We start from the raw sequence: 24,599 nt of genomic DNA, 5'->3' as shown, positions 1-24,599 counted from the left end.
CCTCGAGGTTGAAGTTCAGGCCCGGCTCGAGGCCCGTTCCAAGGCTAGATAGAAAGAGTCCACACACTCCACGCACGGTTAGAGTGGAGAGCGACAACCTATGTACTCATGACATCCCACCATACGACGGACTTATGTGCATGGAAAAAAGTAGTGGGCTTGGTGGGATACGCCGCGTGAAGAATAACATGATCATTGAAGTGTTTAGGTCGACAAGTATGATCACAATTATGGGTGACCTTGAGTGAGAAATGGGAAGGGGAGGGGGATGGTGGTGATGAAAAATGGCTGTGGTGTTAAAGATACAGCTGGTTATCTATTTTGGATATATATATGAGGGTGTTTGCAATATGTTCAATGAGATCCAATCCGAGATTTTTGTGGTTTCCAGACAACACAATTCCATAGCAATATCGTCAATTACTTCTTCGTTGGTTGGAAATATTGTTTTCACGAACATGACATATCATTGCATCTTTGTCTTTTAAAATTATATAATGTAATATAACGTATGCGTACATTATATATCTAATTCTGTAAGGATGACCCATGTACGGAGTTGAACTATAGCCTAGCTAGCTTTTAAGAAATCAAATGCTCGTTTGACGTCCTTTCTTGCTACATCTTGTATTTGTCTTGAACCTTTTTCGTTCTATAAGATCAACAAATGATTTCACAATAGTTGCCTGGTTGTAGTATATTCCATCAACAATAATACTTATGTTTGTACTGTTTTCTGCTTACCTAAAATTGACACTTGGTACGAAACCATCTACGCCCTCATTGATGATGTCGGTTAATTGGTGACGTTAATGTTGTTGTCGTTGAAACTGATGCTATTATAAGTTTAATGCAAAAACCATAAATCTTGCGAGGCTTACTGCTTCAACCGTAATTATTAAGCACTCATAATCACCTCTCAACTAAAGCATATGATTAATGCTATCCAAAATTCTTTGAAATCCATGTTTGGTTTCATTTTCTTTTGAACAACATTAGAGCAATAGCTCACCTTGTTACTTTTAGTTTGACAAGGTCTCCTCATTCGTGTTCAAATTCTCTTATAGTGATGGTCACTATATTCATAAATTTTTATATTTATGAGGATTGAAGTCGGGCCACTAAATGAAAACTCTTACAAAAAACCTCCTTATCATCCCATTAAACGATGAAAACCGTGTTTGATTTCATGTTGTAAATATCCTTTTAGCCGTCCATCATACCTATAGAAACCTAACACCACATATAAAAATAGGCGATCATTCAAATTTGTTTGTATCGTTCCTTTCTCCCCACCTCATTGGGAAAAGATATCACATAAAAATACAAAATACATATCCTTCCTTTCTCCCTATACCCATTGGGTCACATAAAAATTCAAAACATATAATATATATACCTTACTTCCAAAATATGGATACAAATAATTCAGACAAAATGAAAACCCATACTGAAACCACCACCACCGACGCCGTCGCACCTATGACGGCGAAAGTAAGCCCAGCAGCGAAAAATACACTTCTAATCCTCAATTGTATCTTGTTATCAATCGGCAACTGCGGTGGACCATTGATCATGCGCCTCTACTTCCTGCATGGCGGCAACCGGGTCTGGTTGTCATCGTTCCTAGAAACCGGCGGCTGGCCGGTCATCATCATCGTCCTCATAATTCTCTATTTCCACCGCCGTGCTACCGGAAAAGAGAGAAACAATAAACGAACCAAGTTCATCTACATGCGTCCAAGGTGATATTATAGAATATAATATCAAACTTTGATTATTATATTGTTATACTTTTTTTAGTTTGAAACGACTTTCTTGTGTGTTAAGCCACCACATCTCCAATTTTGAAGAGCCTCATTGTCCCATTCTGGTCAGACTATGTTGTCTTAATCGGGCCCACACTAGCTTCAGAGTTTGGCTTGAGCGTTTCCTCGGAAAATGATACCACCGGCTGTCGCATAACAGTCGTTGTGCACCATAAGAGTAAAACTCTCTGGGTAACACACGGTGGGACGAAAACCCCGGTGAGCTTCATTATGTTGTCTTAACCGAGCCTACACTGGCTTTAAAGTTTGGCTTGGGCGTTCCCCTGCGAAATCATACCACCGACTGCCACTTGACAGCCATTGTGTCACCACAAGAGTAGGACTCTTTGGCGTAACACACGGTGGGACGAAAACCCGGGTGGCTCAGGATTCGAACTGACAATCTCGCAATGCCTAGCTCAAATATTTCATTGTCATAATCCACCAAAAGTGACACAAGTGAGATCAAACTAGGGTCTCCACTGAAAAACCAAAGCCTCTTACCATTCGGCTACAAGCGGGGATATTATACATTTAGATAGTATTCAACTATATTTCCTTGTATTTATCTGCAATTTACTATCATATATAGTTGATCAATAACATATTAATATATTACAGGTTATTCCTTGCAGTGGCGTTCATCGGTATCATCACCGGTCTTGACGACTACCTCTATGCTTACGGTGTCGCCCGCCTCCCCGTCTCCACCTCTTCGTTAATAATCGCTTCGCAGTTAGGGTTTACTGCGTTCTTTGCTTTCCTGCTTGTGAAACAAAAGTTTACTGCGTTTTCTATTAACGCAGTGGTGCTGTTGACGGTTGGGGCGGCGGTGCTGGCGTTGCATACGAGCGGTGACCGGCCGGAGGGAGAGAGTAAGAAGAAGTATGTGATGGGGTTTGTGATGACGGTGGCGGCTTCGGCGTTGTATGGGTTTGTGTTGCCGTTGATAGAACTAACGTATAACAAGGCAAAACAAGAGATTACGTATACATTGGTGTTGGAGATTCAGATGGTTATGTGTTTGTTTGCTACATTGTTTTGTACAGTTGGGATGCTCGTCAACAATGACTTCAAGGTATAATTCTGTCTTTCACACACACACCACACATGACACCAAAACACACTGCCGGCTCAATGGATTATGACTTGATAAGGTTAAAACTTTTTTGTTTTCAAAAGAGAAAATTCTGCTGTCATTAATAATTTGGATCTAAGGTGGATATATACATCTTTCTCCTATTATATAATGTCACTATCTAAGTATTAATAGTAAAAATGTGTCACAGTCTCAGTACCATTAAGTACCGAATGAATGTAACTCGTATCTGTATTTTAATTACTCGATAGAATTGTCTAAATTAGAAACGTTCTTAAGAAATCTACTTAGATAGAATTCTAGATTTGTCTAGCAAGATACAACAACAACCATACCCAGTAGAAATCCCGCCAACAGCAAATCTGTAAGCAGGGTCTGGGAGGGTGGGATGTAGGCAAACCGTACCTCCATCCCAAAGAATAAAGAGGTTGCTTCCAAAGAGACCCCCGGCTCGAAACCAAATGCATAAGACCAAGTAAAAGGAACACCAAGTTCAACACTAGACCTTTAGACCATACAGGAGAAACATAAACATATAGTAGATCAATAAATAGGAAATAGTAAAAAAGTTAAAGTAGTCGTAATAGAGATGATAGAGATAAATAGATAAAACTAGTAATATTAGTAATGAATACAAAATATATGTTATAAAATATAAATTTGAGAATATGATATTATAGTAATATATCATTCATCACTTGAAATAAGGTAAAGAAAAGCCCCCTATGATAATTCTAGTCAAAGCTCTACATTTCTCCTAAAAGTCCTTAGCCTTAATCCTACGTCTCTAAGAATTCCTATCATCAACAATGTCCTCGGAAAGGTGCAAATCTAGCAAATCATGCTTAATCCTCTCGGCTCAAGTCATTTTGGGGCGTCCTCTACCCCTCCTCCCCTCTATATTAATAGTTTCTATGGATCGAACAGGAGCCCTCATCTCTCTTCTCTTCACATGTCTAAACCATCTCAGTCTCCCTTCCCTTATTTTATCTGATATGTTAGCCACCCCTAATCTCTCTCGAAAAACATTATTTCTTATTTGGTCTAATCTTGTGTGCCCGCACATCTACCTTAGAATTCTCATCTCTGTTACCTCTAATTTACATGCATGTGACTTCTTAATAGCCCAGCAGTCCGTTCCATATAACATCGCAGGTCTAACTGCGACCTTATAAAATTTACCCTTTAGGCTGGTTGGGAATCTCTTGTCGCACAAAACTCCTGTAGCTGCCCTCCATTTACTCCATCCTATTTGGATGCGGTGGGCCACGTCACTATCTATTTCCCCATCACTCTGGACAAACGATCCTAGATACTTGAACATCGTTACCTGCGGAACCACTTGGTCTTCGATGGTGATCTGAATCTCCTCTTCTTTGTTTACCCCGCCAAAGTCATAATGGAGATACTCGGTCTTAGAGCGACTAATCCTTAAACCTTTCATTTCTAAAGATGCACGCCACTCCTCTAGCCTCAAGTTCAATTCTTGTTTACTCCCAGCCACTAACACAATATCGTCTGCGAACATCATGCACCATGGGACTGTCTCCTGAATCGACTTTGACAACTCATCCAAGATTATTGCAAAAAGGAACGGGCTCAGCGCTGACCCTTGATGAAGGCCTACCTCCACTGGAAATAAGTCAGTATCCCCCACAGGTGCACGAACGCTTGTTGTAGTGTTGGTATACATATCCTTTATCATCTCTATATAGTTCCATGGGACCCCTCTGGCCTCAAGGCTATCCCAAAGCAGTCGACGAGGCACATTGTCGCAAGCCTTTTCTAGGTCTGTGAACACCATATGTAGATCTCTTTTCTTCTCCCTATACTTTTCCATAAGTCTTCTTAGGAGGTGTATTGCCTCTGTAGTGGACCGGCCCGGCATGAAACCAAATTGGTTTACTGTAACCTGAGTTTCCCGTCTAATTCTAGTCTCTATAACTCTTTCCCATAACTTCATAGTATGGCTTAGTAGTTTGATGCCTCTGTAGTTCCCACAAAATTGAGTGTCTCCTTTGTTCTTATAAACAGGGACTACGACGGTGCTCCTCCATTGATCTGGCATCTTACCGGACTTGAAGATAATATTGAACAAAGTAGTTAACCATATAACTCCTTCCTTCCCCAGACACTTCCACACCTCGATAGGTATGTTGTCTGGACCAACAGCCTTAGCCCTTCCCATCTTTCTTAGTGCCTTCCTCACCTCTTCCTGCATAATACGTCGACAATAGCAATTATTCCGTTGTTGTCCTCGTAGACGTGTGCTGTCGTTTTCTTCTTGGTAAGCCCTCTCATTGTTGAAAAGCATCTGGAAGTAGGTTTGCCATCTTAATCTGATGCCCTGCTCTTTAACTAGTACTTGCCCATCCGCACCCTTTATAAACTTCACAGCCCCTAGATCTTTCCTTCTACGCTCCCTTGCTTTGGCAATCTTAAACATATCATGTTCCCCCTCTTTTGTTTCTAAACGTTCATACATCCGCTTATAGGCAGTGTTCTTTGCTTTCGACACTGCCTTCTTCGCCTCCCTTTTAGCCTTTTTGTAGCATTCCCTCAATCCCGCTCTTTCTTCCTCATTCGTACACCTCCTAAGCTCCCTAAAACTTCCTTGTTTGTGCCTTATCTTGTCTTGTACGACCTCATTTCACTACCATGACTCCTTATGGCCCCCTGTCTTTTTAGTCGTAACCTCGAGAGTCTCGTTCGCTACTTAAGTAATCTTTGTCGCCATTTCTTCCCACATATGGCTTGAGTCTTCGTCTACTAGAAGCAAGGTCGTCGAGGTAAGTTTATCCTTAAATAGTGAAAGCTTGTCGTCCTTTAGATTTCCCCATCGAATCCTAGGTGTACCTTTTCTTTCCCGCTCAGTCAACTTATTTCTGAAGCCTATATCAGCTACCAGCAATCGATGTTGAGCCACAACCGTCTCCTCCGGTATTACCTTGCAATCCATCCACCACCGTCGGTCTCCTTGCCTCGTCAATACGTAGTCGATCTGTGTGTTGTGTCCCCCGCTATTAAAGGTAATCAAATGAGATTCTCTTTTCTTAAAGAACGAGTTTAAAATACCTAGGTCATAGGCCACTGCAAAGTCCAAAAGATCTGTGCTGGATTCATTCCTAACACCAAACCCAAAACCCCCGTGAATGGCTTGGAAACCATCGCTATCCTTACCAATATGACCATTAAAGTCACCTCCTATGCACAACCTCTCATCCCTAAGTATGGCCCTTACCACCGCGTCTAAGCAATCCCAAAAATCTCTCTTTTCCTGGTCTCCCAGTCCGGCATGTGGTGCGTAAGCGCAAACTACTGTCACCACTTCCTCTCCTAGTACTAGTCTTAACACCATAATCCTATCATTATGCCTTATCACCTCCACCACGCTTGTGTGTAATTCCTTAGCCACCAGGAACCCTACCCCATTCTTAGCCCCGTCAGACCCCGAGTACCATAATTTATACCCATTACACTCAGCCCCTTTATGCCCTTTCCATCTAGTCTCCTGAAGGCATGCAATCTGAACCCTACGCCTTTTGATCACATCTACCAGCTCTAACAACTTACCACTTAGAGTTCCTACATTCCAGGAAGCCAAACGTAATGAATGTCCCCTACCTTTTCCCTTACTATACCCCTCCTTTCCGGACATGGTCTCAAGTGATAATCATGACTTCTATGGTCTATGATTGCCAGTAATCACACAACCCCAAGCAATAAGGCACCAAAAAATGCAGCTCACACGCCCAATGTCAAACACAAAAATACAAATGACCCCCAACGTGGTAAAAAATAGTATGTTGAAGAGGTAGGTCCCAGCAGAGACCAGTTGGTCCCGCAAGACTCACCTTGAACAGGTACGTCTGCGCAAAGGCCATCTGCTCCCGCAGGACCCACCATGCTCATAGAATCTTACGCGCAGTACGCAAGCTGTACACGCAGGGAAAGCCTCCCAATGGTGAAGTACCCCGCCTGTTCCCGCAGTTGCGGATACAAGCCATCAGGGAAGGCTACCCGCAGACAGCAGAGCTACACGCACAAGACACTAGCTACTTCAGCAGTCACGTGAAGGAATGAGCAAGGCGGGAACAATCCCGCCCAAATGAGCCAGTCTGATTCTGAAAGATCTTTTGTACCATACCTACCAAGGTATGGATAGGACAGACGATCTGACCAGAACAGCCCATGAGCCAATCACAGGGTGACAGCTCACAGACAACAGTGCGAGGAGGAGCACCCTCTAGTACTGTTTGTCACTATTAGCCGCTGCCTACTCACCAACCCTTACTGTGGAGCATGCGCAGCCTACAGTTGGTGGAATAGTGTTACTGTTGGCCGTAACCTATTCACCAACCAGCATGGCCTGCGTACAATCCACAGTAAGTGGGACGTGCATAGTCTACAGTTGGTGGAATAGTGCAGCCGACTTTGTTACTGTTGGCCGTAACCTACCCACCAACCAGTATGGCCTGTGCGTAATCTACTGTTGGTTGAACAGGAATACTATTCAGCCGGCTGTACCTTCTAGAAAACCTACCTTCGGCTATAAATACTCCAACATCTTGGAATGGTAAGATCATCTGCTATCCAGTTATCTAGCAATCTCTTAATATACACTTATATTCAGAGCAACCTAGTCTGATTCTCACGCCGGAGGGTGGTCACAAGGAGGAACCCCCCCCCCCTTCTCAGTGACGAGCTTACGGTGTTTGTTTTGCAGGTCTCCTGAAGAACAGCCTTCTCAGCTAGACCTCATTCGTGGGAAACATTACTTAACCCTCAGATTATCTATAATCTGTACCGGGTCACTTAGTGTTTCTTCATTGGCGCCATCCGTGCATAAAAGCTAGAACTATTTTAGTTTTCACAATTTCTGAAGAAATGGTTAACGTTACTCCGGTCCAAAGGCCCGTAACTGATCAAGAAACCCCGGTAACCACCCCAGCAACTGGGGGGAACACCGGCGGTTATACAATCCTCACGAACACTACCCCGACTACCCAAGCCGGGGCAAGTGGAGTAAATATTCCATTGGGGTTCACCGATACCCAACTGGAAAAACGAACGAAGGTCCCTCGCCAAACACTAGATCAAGTGAAGGCGTGGGCCGAAGCACGGCAAAGAGAATTCCAAGCCGAATTGGATGAACGCTTGCGTTCAGCTCAACAGGCTGACGAATTCACCAGTACTCGCCAACACCTCAATATGAGCAGTGACTGCGAGTACTCAGAAGACGAGTTGGAGTCTGATACCGACGCGAACCCTCGCCATAAGGCGAAAGGGAAGCGTAAGGACACGGACGTCCAACTAAAAAGGAATTTTGGGGAAGCTTTTAAACCAATCGCGGAGAGAAACCCGCGTGACTTCTCCAAAACCTTTAGACCAACTGCTACAAATGCAGGAAGGTCAAAATTCGCAAGAGACATTGCGGAGGCAATCGCCCCGAGAAGTGCCAAACAAATGTCAAACATTGGCACTTATGATGGTCTATCCGACCCAGACGACCATCTGAACAGGTTCATTGCGGGGGCTATCGTCAGCAACTGGACGGAACCCACGTGGTGCTACATGTTCCAGATGACTCTGGTCGGAGCAGCCAGGGCATGGTTCGATCGTTTACCAATCCACCACATATATGACTGGGCGGACTTTCAGAACAAGTTCAGCCAGCACTTCAGCCAACAGAGGAAGTACACTGAAGAGCAGTGGACGATCCTCAACTGCGTGAGAGAGGAGGATGAATCTTTACTAGACTTCATCACTCGCTTCAACTCCAAAAAGCTTAGTCTCGGCAACATAAGTGAGGATCTGGTTCGCGCCGCCTTCATCCAAGGCGCCGAATACCCAGAACTTATCCGCACGTTGACGGGTAAGGATGGCATGCCATCCACATGGGATGCCATCATGACGGCAGCAAAGCGCTTTGCCGAGACGGAAAAGCAACTGGGAAGGGACCTTCCCCAGAGTACGCACCTCTACACGCAGAGGACAAGAGAGAACAATGTCCGGATCGCCCGGCAGAACAAAAAGAGGAGGCTAGGTATTTGGCAGTCAAGGGTAAACTTTGACACCTCATCCAGCTCTCGCCCTCTTGTTGGCGGAAGGGACAACACACACCCTTCAAATCGAAAACACCGGTGGACGCCACTCACAAAGAGCGTCACGGAGATATTTGCCACGGAAAAATTGCCATGGCCCAAAGCCCCATCGATCCGGCAGAAACCTAATGCGGATCAAAGCAAATCCTGTGATTTCCACGGGACAAAGGGTCATGGTACTGAAGAGTGCACATCCTTGAAGGATATTATTGAAACATTTGTTAAGGATGGAAGGCTTGCACATCTCGTGGCATCGATCAGGAAGGGAGGAAGGAATGACAACCGGTACAGAGGTAACGGACGAAAGCCCGTCGACATCAGCATCAACATGGTTCATGGCAAGGTCAGAGGAAGAAAAAGACGGGTGATAGAACCATGCGCGTGGAAGGAAGCTGAGGTGCGCTTCCCGCGAGTGCCAGGAGGCCCCAGCAAAGAAGGCCCCATCGTCATCAGAAGCCAGCTGGGGCACTACATCACCTCCCGCACTCTTGCTGACAACGGCGCTTCGTCGACAGTGATGTACAGGCAGTTCTTTGATAAGCTGGATGATGAAGACAAGGAACGCTTGGAAACGGTCTACGCTTCAATGGAAGGGTTTGATGGCAGTACAGAAACACCCCTGGGTATCCTATCTTTCCCCGTTACTCTTACTGATGGGAATCATTCACGCACAGAAGACGTGGATTTTGTCGTAATGAAAAAGCCACACCACACATACGACATCCTATTCGGAAGAGATGGGATGGCAAGATTCAACGCCGTGGTATCTTCAGTCCACGGCATGATGGGATGGCCAACAGCTGAGGGTGTAGCAATGATCTCTGGCATTCCCCAGGTATGCATTGCATCTGTCTCATCTAAACCCAAACCGAAGAAGGCTAAACCAACCGTCACTGAACCGGAAAAATGGGCCTTCAATGGCAAATACCCCGACCAGGCCGTTACCATTGGACCAACAATTGTTGATCCCACCCGCACCTTACTCAAGCGCTTACTGCAGAAAAACGCTGACATCTTTGCGTGGACACCAGCTGACATGACTGGGGTACCCCGAAGTAAGGCAGAGCATAAGCTCAAATGCGATCCGGCTGTTACGCCAATCGTACAAAAGCGCAGGGTAATGGGGCCTGAACAAACTAACGCGTGTAAAACCCAAGTCAAGGAACTCCTTGACGCAGGCATCGTACGCGTTAGTAGATATCAAACATGGGTTGCAAATCCCGTAATGGTACCGAAGAATGACAAACAATGGCGCATGTGCATAGATTTCAAAGATTTGAACAAAGCATGCCCCAAAGATTGTTATCCGTTACCAGAAATTGATCTCAAAGTGGATTCGTTGGCGCCATTTCGCCTTAAATGCTTCTTGGATGCGTATAAGGGGTACCACCAAATCCACATGGCCATTGATGACCAGGACAAAACCGCATTTCGGACGCCCGATGGTACATTTTGTTATAAAATGATGCCATTCGGACTTAAGAATGCAGGGTCCACGTACCAACGACTAATGGACAAAGAGTTTCATGCCCAAATCGGGAGAAACTTGGAAGTCTATATGGATGATTTGGTCATCAAAAGCCTCGAGCCTGAGGCGATGTTGAAAGACATTGAAGAAACTTTCAACACGCTCCGAAAGATAAACATGAAGCTCAACCCGAGCAAGTGTTCATTTGGGATGGAAGAAGGGAAGTTCTTGGGAGTCATTGTTACTAAAGATGGCTTTAGAGCGAACCCTGAAAAGGTCGAAGCCATTGTTAAAATGGAATCACCTACCACCATCAAACAGGCTCAGACACTGAATGGGCGACTAGTCGCACTTAATCGCTTCTTGGCAAACCATGCGGATAAGTCGTTTCCTTTCGTGTCAACACTGAGAAACTGCTTGAAGAAAACGCACTTCCGCTGGACACCAGAAGCGGAAGCAGCTTTTCAGGAGATTCGGTCACGCCTGATCGAACTCCCAACGCTTACAGCACCACAAGCGGGAGAGGAGTTAATCCTATACCTTTCCGCAACAGATAGAGCAACCGGGGCAGTCTTGCTAGTAGAACGAAAGGGCATCCAGATGCCAATCTATTATGTTAGCCGTATACTAACAGACGTAGAAACCCGGTACTCTACCCTCGAAAAATTGGTCTTAGCACTTATACACGCTTCACGCAGGTTAAGACGATATTTCCAGGGCCACCCGATCACCATTCTCACCAACTTCAAACTCTCAAATGTTCTAGGCAAACCCGAATTATCGGGACGTCTAGCCAAATGGGCAATTGAATTGGGAGAATATGCAATTAAGTACAAACCAAGACCAGCCATAAAAGGCCAGGTCTTGGCCGATTTTATTGCAGAAGTCCCCGTTTCGCAGGAAAAAGAGTGCCAGGAGGAGGCTCAACCCTCCACAGCACAGGACGTCAATGATGTCTGGCGACTCTACACTGATGGAGCAGCCAATAACGAGGGTTCAGGCGCAGGGTTAAAATTAACCAACCCAGCAGGCCAAGAATATACTTACGCTATTCGGCTGGACTTTCCAAGTACGAATAACGAAGCCGAATATGAAGCATTCTTGGCCGGTTTAAGAATTGCGCGTAAGATGGGAGTGAAAAACTTAGAAGCCCACGTGGATTCCATGCTGGTGGCCAACCAAATAAATGGAACATACACGGCTGTGAATGACACCATGGCCCTGTACCTCGCCCAGGCAAAAACCCTTATGCGTGATTTTAGTGATTGTAAAGTCATACACGTCAAGCGCAGCGAAAACAAATCTGCGGATGCGTTAAGCAAGCTTGCATCACTAGCCTTCACCCACTTGGGAAAGGACATCCGCATTGAACTCCTCGAAGCACCATCAGTCCCGCACAAGGAAATTTGTGTCATCCAAACCGGTACAGAAACGTGGATGACACCAATAATAAATTACCTTGCAGCAGGAACACTACCAGAGTAAAAAACACAGGCAAGAAAACTACGCTGTAAAGCACTGAATTATCAGCTCGTCAACGACATCCTTTACAGACGTAACTTTCTTGGCCCACTCTTAAGATGCGTGGACAACCAAGATGCCGACTACCTCCTAAGGGAAGTACACGAAGGCATCTGTGGGGTACACGCAGGCCCCCGCGCTGTTGTAGCCAAGCTAAACAACGCGGGATACTTTTGGCCGGGGATGCATACGGATGCACTGGCATACATCAGAAAATGCAGGTCTTGCCAGCTTTACGCACCTAACACGCATCGCCCAAAAAACGAACTGGTTCCAGTCACTTCTTCGTGGCCATTTCAGAAGTGGGCCATCGATGTGACAGGCCCATTTCCTACAGCAGCAGGAAATGTTCAGTTCCTAGTGGTAGCCATCGACTACTTCACCAAGTGGATAGAAGCAAAACCTTTAGCCCAAACAACCGCAAAGCATATCAAAAAATTTATTTGGGAATTTATAATTTGTCGTTTTGGACTTCCCCAGAATTTGGTGAGCGATAACGGCACCAACTTTGCTGACAAGAAGCTACAACAGTGGCTGAAAGAACTTCAAATCACCCACACCTTTACCTCAGTGGCACACCCGCAAGGTAATGGTGAGGTGGAGAGAGCAAACAAGAGCATCGTCGAAGGCATCAAGAAAAGACTTTTGAAACACAGATCCGGCTGGGTGGACGAGCTTCCGCACGTCCTTTGGGCAAACAGAACGCTGAAGAAGGCCAGTACGGGGGAAACCCCGTTTAGCCTCACTTATGGCACGGAAGCCATGGTCCCGGTCGAAATTGGTCTACCCTCACCAAGGGTCTTGAGTCAGCCAGAAGACAATGATGCGGAAAGACGGTTGGATCTTATGCTAACCGAGGAACGCAGAGACTTAGCCGCAGTGCGTGAAGAGAATTACAAACGACAAATGCAAAAGTACTACAACACGCGGGTAAAACTCTGCAACTTCAAGGAAGGAGACTACATACTGCGTAACAACGAGGCTTCGAACCAAGAGCGCCCAGGAAAGTTGGCCCCAGTCTGGGAAGGGCCATATGTTATCAAACAAGTTCTGGGAAAGGGCGCATACCGGCTCGAAAGGCTCGATGGCACTCCCATCCCAAGAACATGGAATGGAGCTCAATTACGCAAATGTTATATGTAGATCAATTCCAAAACTTGTAAAGAAAAGGCCAAGAGCCACTTCTAATGGAAATGATTCTCCTTTCATAATGTGTTTACCTTTATTCTTATGAACTCCCCACTGGTGCCGGTGTTTACCACATAAAGGGGGAGAAGTAAGTCGTTACGTGTGGAAGGCGGCAAAACCCGCATAAACACAACGTTAAAAATAAGGGAAACCTACACGCAGGTATGATGAAAGTAAAGTTTAGCCATCCTTGTAAGTGCAAGTGACGGTCTTATCCGCACAATCACAAATAAGGAAGCAAAACTTTAAACTATCATTTACCACGTTCAAAGGTTATCCTAAAAAAAAAAAAAAAAAAAAAAAAATTACAAGGAAAAAAGGAAACCCTACACGCAGGTCAGGTATGGGTAAAGTTTAGCCATCCTACCAAGTGCAAGTGACGGTTCTATCCACACAATCACGAAGGAGGAAGCGAAACTTTAACCCACTATCAACCACGTTCAAAGGTTAACTTATCCTAAATACTTAGAAATGAGGAAAACCTGCACGCAGGTCAGATAAAGGTTAAAGTTTAGCCATCCTATCAAGTGCAAGTGACGGTTCTACCCGCACAATCACGAAAGAGGAAGCGAAACTTTAACCCATCATCAACCACATTCAAGAGGTTAACTTATTCTAGAACACTTGGAAAATTGCTAACTTAAACTAAGTATGCAAGTCATGAGTTTATAAAGCAAGGAATCCAAAGAAGGAAATAACAATCTTATACGCAAAAAAGATTTACATTTCAACAATATATTACAAGAATGATCGGGTTACTACCCGCCTAGAAGAGAATCTATACAAGTTTAAGCAATGGAAAGGGATCTTCGGGGTCAAGCTTCAGGGCCGCCTCCACTAGGACCCGCTCCGTCAGAAGAACGGGGTGGTTCGAGGAAAGCTTTGAGGACAGCTAACCCATCATCAGCAACAGCTACTTCATCCACCTTTTCCACCACTGGATGCGGGAAGGCGGCGTATTGGTTCAATGCTTGGTCGTAAATGGCTTCGGTATCCACATCGAACAAAGGGAAGTTGGAAGGCGGAACGCCTTTCTCAACAAACCCTAGACCAAGCATGAAGCCGGCCTTTTCCCCATCATCATGAGAAGCGTTGAGGGCTGCGGTCATAGCATCATCGTAGGAGGTCTCTGAAAAGACCCGACGCACAACCTACAAAAAAAAAAAAAATATATATATATATATACAAGTATTAGAACCTTTTCTTACAAAAGAAATGCGTGAAGATAAATCTAAACATACCTGAGGCAACGCTTCTCGAAGAAGCCATTGGAGGGCAGCTTGAGCTTCGGTATGGGCGCGTTCGGCTTCGCTCTTGTTAAGGTTGGCAAGTAAAACTTCCTTAGCGGCAGCCTCTTCGACGCCCTTAAGCTTCCGCTCGGTTTGGTCAAGCACCCCCCTCTGGTCCAGGATTTCCTGGAGTTTCTTGGCATCTTCCATTGCCAAGGCATCATGAGCGCGTTGGAGAGCCTCTAATTTGCCTTTCAGCTCCTCATTCTCCAAACGCAGAGGCTCAACAACGGCTTCAGCCTGGGCAGCCCTCTCGGTTGCGTTTCGCGCAGTTTCTCTGGCCAGCCGAAGCTGTTCATTCACAGCTTGGGCAGCCTTGGAACGGGCCTCGAGTCGCGCCTGAACTTCAACCTCGAGGGCCTTGAAGGCCTTCTCCTTGGCGGCGGCAGCTGCCGCCAGCTGTTGGTTCTCCTCCCGGAGAGCACGCGCTTCAGATACGTCTTTGGCGCAAGCTGCTTTCAACTTGTCGTTTTCACGACAAAGCAGCTCGATGCGCGGCTGCATCCGGGCCTGGAGAACCCGAAGCTCATTGGTTAGCCTACCCTCCTGGTAGCTAGCCATGGCTTCCCCCAACGCACCATGAGGAGCAGCGTGGCGAGCCCAGTCCACACACTCCACAGGGGTACGAAGGGTTGTTCCTCGGCGTATGTTCCATCGTGGAACATACACTTCATTGGAATCCGACACTGCAAAAGAAACAAAGACAGTAAGGAAAAGATGATAAAAAAAGGGGAAAAACAAAGGAACCCTACGCACCTGTAGGGTCAATGACAGGCCGATATCCGCCAAACCCATCACCTGAACCTAAAGGAAATCCATCCAACAGGTCAGGCAAATGGGAAGGTGGCAAAGATCGGCGGGAAGCCCTGCGCATACCTGATGGTCCGGCTGTCGGTGCCGGTGGCGCGGGCATGGTGGCAGCCGCCGTGGTTGCCGTCGTGGTCTCCGCCGCGGTCGCCGCCTCCTTAAAAGCAGCAGTAACCGCCGGTTCCGTGAAGGATGCTGTAAAAATCGCACTCACGGCCGGCGGTGACGTCATCTCGGCCGGAACAGTTGGCTCGACGGAACGAGCAACTGGACCAGCGGATGCAGGCGCAGGCGACTGGGTCGACGCCTCAGGAAGGCTGACCGAGCCTACCGTCATTGGCAAGGAGGTACTCCCCTGCGTTTTACCCCGGATTGCGTCAACATCCACGCCTGCACAAAGAAGAAAGTGTTAAAAGAAAATTATGAAGTGACAAATCTACAAAGGCATTATGATTGTACTTACGGGTTTTCTTGACCCTGAACGTACGGACGGGCGGGGAGGAACCCGATGGAGCCGGCCTCTTGGTACCGGTCACCGTCGTCTTCGTTGGTTCTCCGGAGGTAACGGTCGTAGCCTCCGGAGCAGTGGTCTTCTCACCAACGGGCTTCCCCGCCACCTCTTCACTATCTGACTCCGTGTCAGATAGAACCACTGGATCAGCTGTGGGGGCCTTCTCCTTCCCCTTCACGCCGGCAGCAGTCTTCTTCTTCCGCACAGGGGGAGGACCATCTGCGGATTCCTCAGAAGAAGATAGGATGTAAGGATTTCCAACAGCGGGTACAGCATTGAGGGGTTCGGGATAAAATATCTCCTTACCTGGCCGCCGGTGGCTCAGGATCTCTTGGCCCGGCGGATAGACCTCCACAAACCTATCCGCCGTTTGCTCCAGGATGGGCAACTCATTGTCGTCCAGAGCACGAGTGCCCACCCGCACGGGACTGTCAGCTTCCCGCGGGAACAGGAGCGACTCCAAATTATTCCCCTCTGAAAGAAAAGAGTTAGAAAATAAACTAATATCAGCAAGAAAGACAAGACATACCATAAGGAATAGAGTTCAAACCGTATTCGAGAAGGATAGGAAACCGAGACGCATCCTTCCATACCCGGCTCATCCCCAGCAGCACCATCCCGGACTCCGCAAACCGGTAAACCGGAGATTGGACCCGGGATATCTTCGCGAACCATTCCGCCTCCTGGTAGCTGGAAGCGTGAAGGCTCGGAAGCGCTTGACCCTTCTTGAACTTCATAGCAATGGGGATGGCGCGGGCAGAGATGTAGAAGAACTCCCGCTTCCACGATCGGAGACTGCGCTCGGTCACGCAGATCTTTAAACCCTTAATACGGGTTGTCAGGGTGTACCACCCTTGGACGCACCTCCAAGTATAGAAGGTCATCAGGCGGTCCACGTAGGGTTCAATACCCAGAATCCGGCACACCCACTCGAAGTGCCGGACCTTGGCAATCGCCATCGGATGCACCTCGGTCAGGTGCACCCCGTGCCTCTCCAGGACACGGTACATAAACTTTGTCAATGGGAACCTAAGGTTTCCATACACAAAGAATGCAGCATATACCCCGATCTTGCCACTGGGGGCATCGTACACAGTCTGGTGAGATTCAGGAAACTCAGGCTCGAGGGACTCGAGCATGAACTTCCTGACGATGTACTGGTACTGATCGATAGGTAGAGCACACTGGCACTCGCCAGCAGTACTCCTATCGTCGGCTACAGCTTCAGCATCATGAGAAGACATTTTTGCAGAAAGAAGAGTGATTTCGGGAAAATGCTTGCCTGAAAAAGGGGAGTATTTGCCGGAAATCACTAAGAAGAAGAAGAGAGGTGAAAGTGTGAATTGCAAATAACCCTCTTCCCCTTTATATAGTAATCGCAATTAATGCGGTGAATTTAATGCGGAGGAGAGAGAAATCGACAGTGCAATGAAACTATGACACGTGGCAAAAAGCAAGCTGGCAACAGCTGTTGAAAGGACGTGCCAGTAACTTCGCGGCCACGCGCCCGAAAAAACACGCCCACGCGCCTGAAAAAGCGACTGGAATGACCATGTTCTGTCACGTCACCATAACTTCCTGCACGTCCTGACACAGTCAGAAGAAACTGTCGCACGACGTTTCAGATGTTTGGATTGTTCTTATCCTTACCAACCTTTTGAATTTCAAAATTCAAAAAGATTCAAAAGTAAGCGGGAAAACACCCCTTACCTTGGCAACCAACTAACCATAAGACGGACGCGGGTACAGTGTTAAGGCAAAACCCTTCACATACCTTGCACCCGCAGGGAATTGAAGCCAAGAATACCCCGGCAACAAAGTAACTATAAGACGGGTGCGGGTACAGTGTTAAGGCAAAACCCTTCACATACCTGGCACCCGCAGGGAATTGATGCCAGAGGCACCTTGAAAGTAAAGTAACCGTAAGACAAGCGCGGGTACAGTGTTCAGTCAACCCTTCACGTACCTAGCGCTCCGCAGGGAATTGAAACCAAGAAGGATCTTCTGGGCAATGCTTGCGGAAACGGAAATAACATCCCCGCATAGCGGGAACGTCGAGAACTACATTGTTTGAGGCTCCAGGATGGAATTGGTGGTTTAACATAATTGATCACTATGTTCAAAACCACTAAAACCTCAAGGAGAATCCACACAAGTGAGACTCAACGCTCCTGACTTGCGAGAAGGTTACATACCTACCCGCATCATACCCAAAGATCAAGCAAAAAAATCGGGAATTTTTGCAAGTGACATTAGGAAACCCGCGGGAAGAATCCCCACGGAGAACCTTAAAACTAAACCCTTTTCAAAACCCCTTGCTTAAAGTCCAAAAGTTCACCTCACTTTATTAAACATTCGTGAGAAGAACATTGGACTGGGGGGACTTGAAGAGGTAGGTCCCAGCAGAGACCAGTTGGTCCCGCAAGACTCACCTTGAACAGGTACGTCTGCGCAAAGGCCATCTGCTCTCGCAGGACCCACCATGCTCATAGAATCTTACGCGCAGTACGCAAGCTGTACACGCAGGGAAAGCCTCCCAATGGTGAAGTACCCCGCCTGTTCCCGCAGTTGCGGATACAAGCCATCAGGGAAGGCTACCCGCAGACAGCAGAGCTACACGCACAAGACACTAGCTACTTCAGCAGTCACGTGAAGGAATGAGCAAGGCGGGAACAATCCCGCCCAAATGAGCCAGTCTGATTCTGAAAGATCTTTTGTACCATACCTACCAAGGTATGGATAGGACAGACGATCTGACCAGAACAGCCCATGAGCCAATCACAGGGTGACAGCTCACAGACAACAGTGCGAGTAGGAGCACCCTCTAGTACTGTTTGTCACTATTAGCCGCTGCCTACTCACCAACCCTTACTGTGGAGCATGCGCAGCCTACAGTTGGTGGAATAGTGTTACTGTTGGCCGTAACCTATTCACCAACCAGCATGGCCTGCGTACAATCCACAGTAAGTGGGACGTGCATAGTCTACAGTTGGTGGAATAGTGCAGCCGACTTTGTTACTGTTGGCCGTAACCTACCCACCAACCAGTATGGCCTGTGCGTAATCTACTGTTGGTTGAACAGGAATACTATTCAGCCGGCTGTACCTTCTAGAAAACCTACCTTCGGCTATAAATACTCCAACATCTTGGAATGGTAAGATCATCTGCTATCCAGTTATCTAGCAATCTCTTAATATACACTTATATTCAGAGCAACCTAGTCTGATTCTCACGCCGGAGGGTGGTCACAAGGAGGAACCCCCCCCCCCTTCTCAGTGACGAGCTTACGGTGTTTGTTTTGCAGGTCTCCTGAAGAACAGCCTTCTCAGCTAGACCTCATTCGTGGGAAACATTACTTAACCCTCAGATTATCTATAATCTGTACCGGGTCACTTAGTGTTTCTTCATATGTGTTAATAAATAATTTCTAGAGTTTATGTTAATCTTAAGTAGTAAATTTATTAAAACTTCTGCAAACAAAATAATATTTTAAGCATCAAATTTAGGAAGTGTTAGCCTAAACCGCTAGTCGGTTTAAAAAATGTGTGATGTGTGCTTGTTTGTTTTTTTTTTTTAGGATATATTAATAGAATATTAATAATTTCAAACAAGCTAACAGTAATAAGGATTTGAGTAACCTGATATTTGTTTCCAAAACAAAGCAAACCGCACCCAGTTCACCTACCAGAAATCTTAATCCTCCGTTTTTCAATTTTGAGACAAAGTTGAATGGTTGTGGAGTTATGTGCAAGTTGACGGAAACCAGAAGAGGAATTGGCTTCCAGTAGCTCGATTAGTTTCTCAAACGGTGACCGTGCTAGTTGGTGGCTTGTGAGGAACCTGCGATGAAGACAAAACCTGGTCGCCGGAGGATTTGTCCGTGGTACCGTCGGAGAGGAGAACGATGGGTTTAGGTTGCCGGAGAGGACTTACCTGGTTACCGTCGGGAGAGGACCTACCAAGATAGGATGAGAATTTTAATTGTTTCTCCTCTTTACGTTTTCAATTCATGAGGCATAGTCTGCGGTCATGTCTCAACAAAGAACTAGAAATGTCATGTCGCGTCCATCGGAGAAGCGGGTGTGTAAAATGTAAATACAAGGACAATTTATCACAGTTGAAAAACATAGAGGTTTTTTTTAAGTTAGTTAATTTTATCCTAGAAGGAATGTTATTGATCTAGGATGGGCAATCAATAACCATCAACTTTTGGACCAAATCTTAATTCCAACTACTTTTCTTTATAGTATAGGTTTGAATTGAATTTGCAGTGACTTAACCATAATTAAATAATCAAAAACAATTTGTTATTATTAGTTTCTTCATCCCTTTCAATGCCGTCCTTTGTGATATGGCTAGAATCTTCATTTTTATTTATTTATTTTTTAAATTTTGTCAGTAAGCAAGTGACCATGTTTTTCCAATATACTTTCAGGGGCCACTGTTATTATGTTTTTGCAATATATTTTCTGTTTGATATGTTTATTTTTAAAAATCTTTTTATATAAAAAGACTAAATAAAAAACGATTTTATATAAAAAATATAAATTTGGTAGATAAAAGTGCAATACTTAGCCGTTAAAGAAAAAAAGAGAGACAAAAAGAAAAGTCCAATACTTAACTGTAAAATTTATAGAGTAAAAATAATAAAACAATTGAATAAACTCATGAATTAATAAAAGCAGTTATAATTAATAAACGTTTTATATAGGGTGTGCTTGGTAGGAAGTTTTTAGAATCTTCTAAATTCAAACTTTTAAGAAAAAACCCGTACTCAATAAAAAATACATTTTATATAGGGTATGCTTGGCAGGGAGCTTTCAGGAGTTTCTAGCTTTAAAATTTTAAGAAAAAACTCATACTCAATAAAAAATATTGTTTGGTTGAAGAAGCTTAAAGCTTTTTAGATTAATATAAAAAGCTTAAAGCTTCTACTAGTGACGTTTAAAAAAAAACTACAAGCTTTTAGTATTTACAATTACTTAAATAAGCTTCCAAGATATATATATGTAGTATTATGTTTTTTTATTTATGTCAATTTTGGTCATTTATATATTTTATTAAAAGCTTCAGCTACCCTGGCAAACACCTAAATATAACTGAAAAACTATAGCTACAGCAACCAGCTGGGTTTGGCAAGCATACCCATAGAATAAAACGGATTCAAATCAAATAAAATTATGGACAATTCAAAAATAAAGTTATAGTTCTAGCTAGGTGAATTAATTTGGGTTTGAGATCCAGGCGAACAATAAGCGGTGCCTATCACAATGCCCGATCAGATACATTGTTAATTTTATGCCTCGTTACTCAAAATGGGTAAACGGTATGCCATTGTAAGTGAGATCTTTTCTACCTTGTATTTGTCCAATTAGCCAGCACACGAATCTATTAACTCAAGGAAGAGCTCTGTATTATACACACACATACACTAGTACTACACATTTATTGAATTTTATGGGTGTTCTTGTAGGTGATTCCTGAGGAAGCAACTCAGTTCGGATTAGGCAAATCAAAATATTACATAATATTGTGTGCAAGCGCTTTAATTTGGCAATGCTTCTTCTTGGGAGCCATTGGAGTGATCTTTTGCGCATCATCACTTCTATCAGGGATTATAATTGCTGTTCTTCTTCCAGTTATTGAAGTATTAGCGGTTATTTTCTACAAAGAAAAATTTCAAGCTGAGAAAGGAGTCGCACTTGTTTTATCTCTTTGGGGACTTGCTTCTTACTTCTATGGAGAATACAAGTTTACAAAAAATCTTAAAGATAAAACACATTCTTCTCAACAATCAATGGAGCTTGGAAGAGTTGACGTGTCATCAGCATAAACCTACGAGTCAGAAGTGTAAAAGTTGGCGTAATACCAGCTTGAAAGACCTTAACAGTTAATGTGAAAAGTATATAGGTGGTTCGGTTTTGGTCCAATGGGCTGGCTTTGAGGTGATCAAAGATAATAGTAAATTAATTATTATCGTTATCCTTTATTTAGTTTAAAGTTTAAGTTTAATATTTGTTTACTTTTATAATTTTGAATTTGAGTTGGAGTCCAGCTCGTAATTCAAGTGTAATAGGAATCAAATTGTAAGACTATATAAGCCAATTAGTTTTCCTTTATTTTGATGCATTCATTCTTTCAATAAATCACGAAAAGAGTCGCATAAAGTTTATGCAAGTTACGTGTTTTTGGTTTTTGCTTTACTTATCTAAGGCTTAATAAGTGGTATAAGAGCCTAACGATACAGGCCAATGTTTATGGTTGTAGTTAAGGTTCCTATCGAAGGTGCATGATTTTGTTCGTCAGTCTTAATGTAATATATATTGCTTTCAATATATTATTGTGTTGAAAGAGAATTGCGGTCAATTTTATTTGGTTGGTGATTGTGATTAGAAGAAAAATTAAACACCCACAAAGTTAGTTTGTGATACTAATATGCTGCCGACATTCATTATATATTATTTTGTTTCGTCAATAAAAGTCAATTTTGACTTATTTGAAATAACCACAATCGTGCGTTGCAAGTTTATTGTGATTTATTTACAGCTGAAGACCAGGTCATCGTTCTTTTCAGCTCCGATCAAAAGTCACGATTGTTAAATCAGTTTTGGACGAGAAATCCAAACAATCGCAAAATTACAGGTTGTTGGAGGAATCAAGAAACAGAATCAAAGAAACTACAAACAATGGTTGACATGCATAAAATCGTATCTTCAAGGTCAAAATCTTTGGCAGGTAACAAAAGATACCGAGATGTAACATCCAACTTTTTGTTAAATATTAAATGACGGAAAGTTTTGTTATTTAACTATGTGTCGTTAAGTTAGTCGTGGGTTAAGTGTTTGGATAATATTTGGATTTGGAATTTTGAGTGGGTTGTGGGGCCCATGGCCCCCTATTTAAGCCTAACCTCTCCATCCTTTTTCACCATTTTGTTACCTTTCACCACACACACACACTCAAGAACACACACACTTTTTCTCTACATTCCGGATCCAAATCTGTGTAAAAAGAATGAAGAATCTCGTGTGTAGACATCATCAAACAACAAGAATCACGTCCAGATCTACGTATTGTCCAGATCTGAACTCGAACCCGAAACAAAAGGTAGGTTTCGGTTTAAATGGTTAAGTTTTATGGTTAGAACCGGCATGCAAACAATTATAATAATAGATCGGGTTGTGAAATGTAAGAAAAATCTAAACTTGGTAAGTTATAACCTTTTGGGTGCACTTTAAGATAAAAAGGTGGCGTTCGGATTATGAGAGAGATGGGTTCAGGATCAGGTGCATGGGGTCAGAATGTGTCGAAAGTTGAGAAAGAGTAAAAATCAGGTCCTGAGGAGGAGCCACGAAGTAAAATGGCTTTAAAATGAAAAAAACGAAGAAAGGAAGGCATTTCGTCATTTCGCTTCGCTTAGCCATGAGAAGAGAAACAGTCATTTCGCTTCGCTTAGCGATGCGAAGCGAAATTCCAGGCATGCGAAGCGAAATTCTTCCATGCGAAATTTTATAAAATTCATTTTCTGATGCATTTTGTTAAAGGACTGTTATTGAAAATAACAGGGTCCAAGGGGCAGCGCCCCTGGCTGCAGCTCAACCCCAGCCAGAGGCGCTGCCCCTTGGACCCTGCTAGGGGCTGCCGCCCCTAGACCCCGCTACCAGGGGCGCTGCCCCTGGACCCCCGTTAGTTGAGGGTGTCATTGACTTAGATATAAGAAGTAGTAATAATGGATATTTGACACTCGTAATGCGTTATACAGTTAGCCGTGCACAGCTAAAGAAGGGCATTACTATTAACGGCGAGAGAAACCGACTTCAGGTGAGTTTCTAGCCCCTTTATCCGTTATGTTTTTGGGGCTGTGTGCATACTCCTTTGTGATAGTTGTTAATACACTTAACTTAAGTGGTAAGTGTATGATATGTGTATGATATATGTATGACTAAGTATTGAATGTTATTATGGAATGTTTATACGAATGAATATGTACATATACGTATATACATGACCAGAAGATATGTAAAGTATGCATGAATGAAAATGAATGTATGATCGAGTGACGTGACAGGTATGGTTATTGGAGACGAAGGGACCAAACCCTAATAATATATGAGACAGAAGGGACCAGACCCTGATAATATCTGAGACAGAAGGGACCAGACCCTGATAATATCTGAGACAGAAGGGACCAGACCCTGATAATATCTGAGACAGAATGGACCAGACTCTAATATTATCTGAGACAGAAGGGACCAGAACCTAATAATATCTGTGATGGTAGAGATAGAATAGCCTATGGTAAATTACAAGGCCTTATGAAAGGAAGTATGTAAGCGCGTGTACATGTATATAAAGTTTGTATGAAAGAAGTAAGAGTAAATAAGGTATGAATACGTATCTTCGGATGCGTATGAGTAAGGATATGAATGTATTGTATGTTAAATGATTAACTAGAACTCACTCAGCGTAGCTGACTTTTAGTATGCACGCAGGCAAATAGGTCGAGGCAGCTGGCTTAAGGAGGGACACAGGACATGGACTGAATAGACTGGCATCCATGATGAAGTGTCATGACCATTTTAATTAATTACTTATGAAAAGACAATTTGTATGTTAAGACAAGAATGAATGTTTTGTAATGTGATGTTTGAAGTTTTTAATTATTCCGCAAGTTTTTAATTTATTCTGATTTTAGAACTGTGTTTATGAGTAAATCCAACACCAAAGTAGGGTTACCGGGAACGGGACCTTACACAAGACGAGACAACCCACTAACGGTATTAAAGGTGGTATCGGGAAGTGGC

The 24,599-nt window shown here is 44.2% G+C and overlaps 1 protein-coding gene across 1 annotated transcript; it reads left to right on the top strand.

The window, feature by feature from the left end:
• The first annotated feature begins 1,395 nt into the window (after positions 1 to 1,395).
• Positions 1,396 to 21,714, top strand: LOC143539259 (purine permease 1-like). Its single transcript, XM_077032619.1, has 3 exons — positions 1,396 to 1,745; positions 2,430 to 2,886; positions 21,269 to 21,714. Exons 1-3 carry the CDS (start codon positions 1,414 to 1,416, stop codon positions 21,626 to 21,628), a joined length of 1,149 nt encoding a protein of 382 aa, XP_076888734.1. The 5' UTR covers positions 1,396 to 1,413; the 3' UTR covers positions 21,629 to 21,714.
• The last annotated feature ends 2,885 nt before the right edge of the window (positions 21,715 to 24,599 follow it).

The sequence above is a fragment of the Bidens hawaiensis genome, unplaced genomic scaffold (genome assembly GCF_021521415.1).
Source record: "Bidens hawaiensis isolate Kalapana, Puna unplaced genomic scaffold, B.hawaiensis_p1.1 tig00011830_1, whole genome shotgun sequence".
Lineage (NCBI taxonomy): Eukaryota > Viridiplantae > Streptophyta > Magnoliopsida > Asterales > Asteraceae > Bidens > Bidens hawaiensis.
Note: the sequence above shows the minus strand (reverse complement) of the source record. Positions and strands in the feature narration are given on the sequence as shown.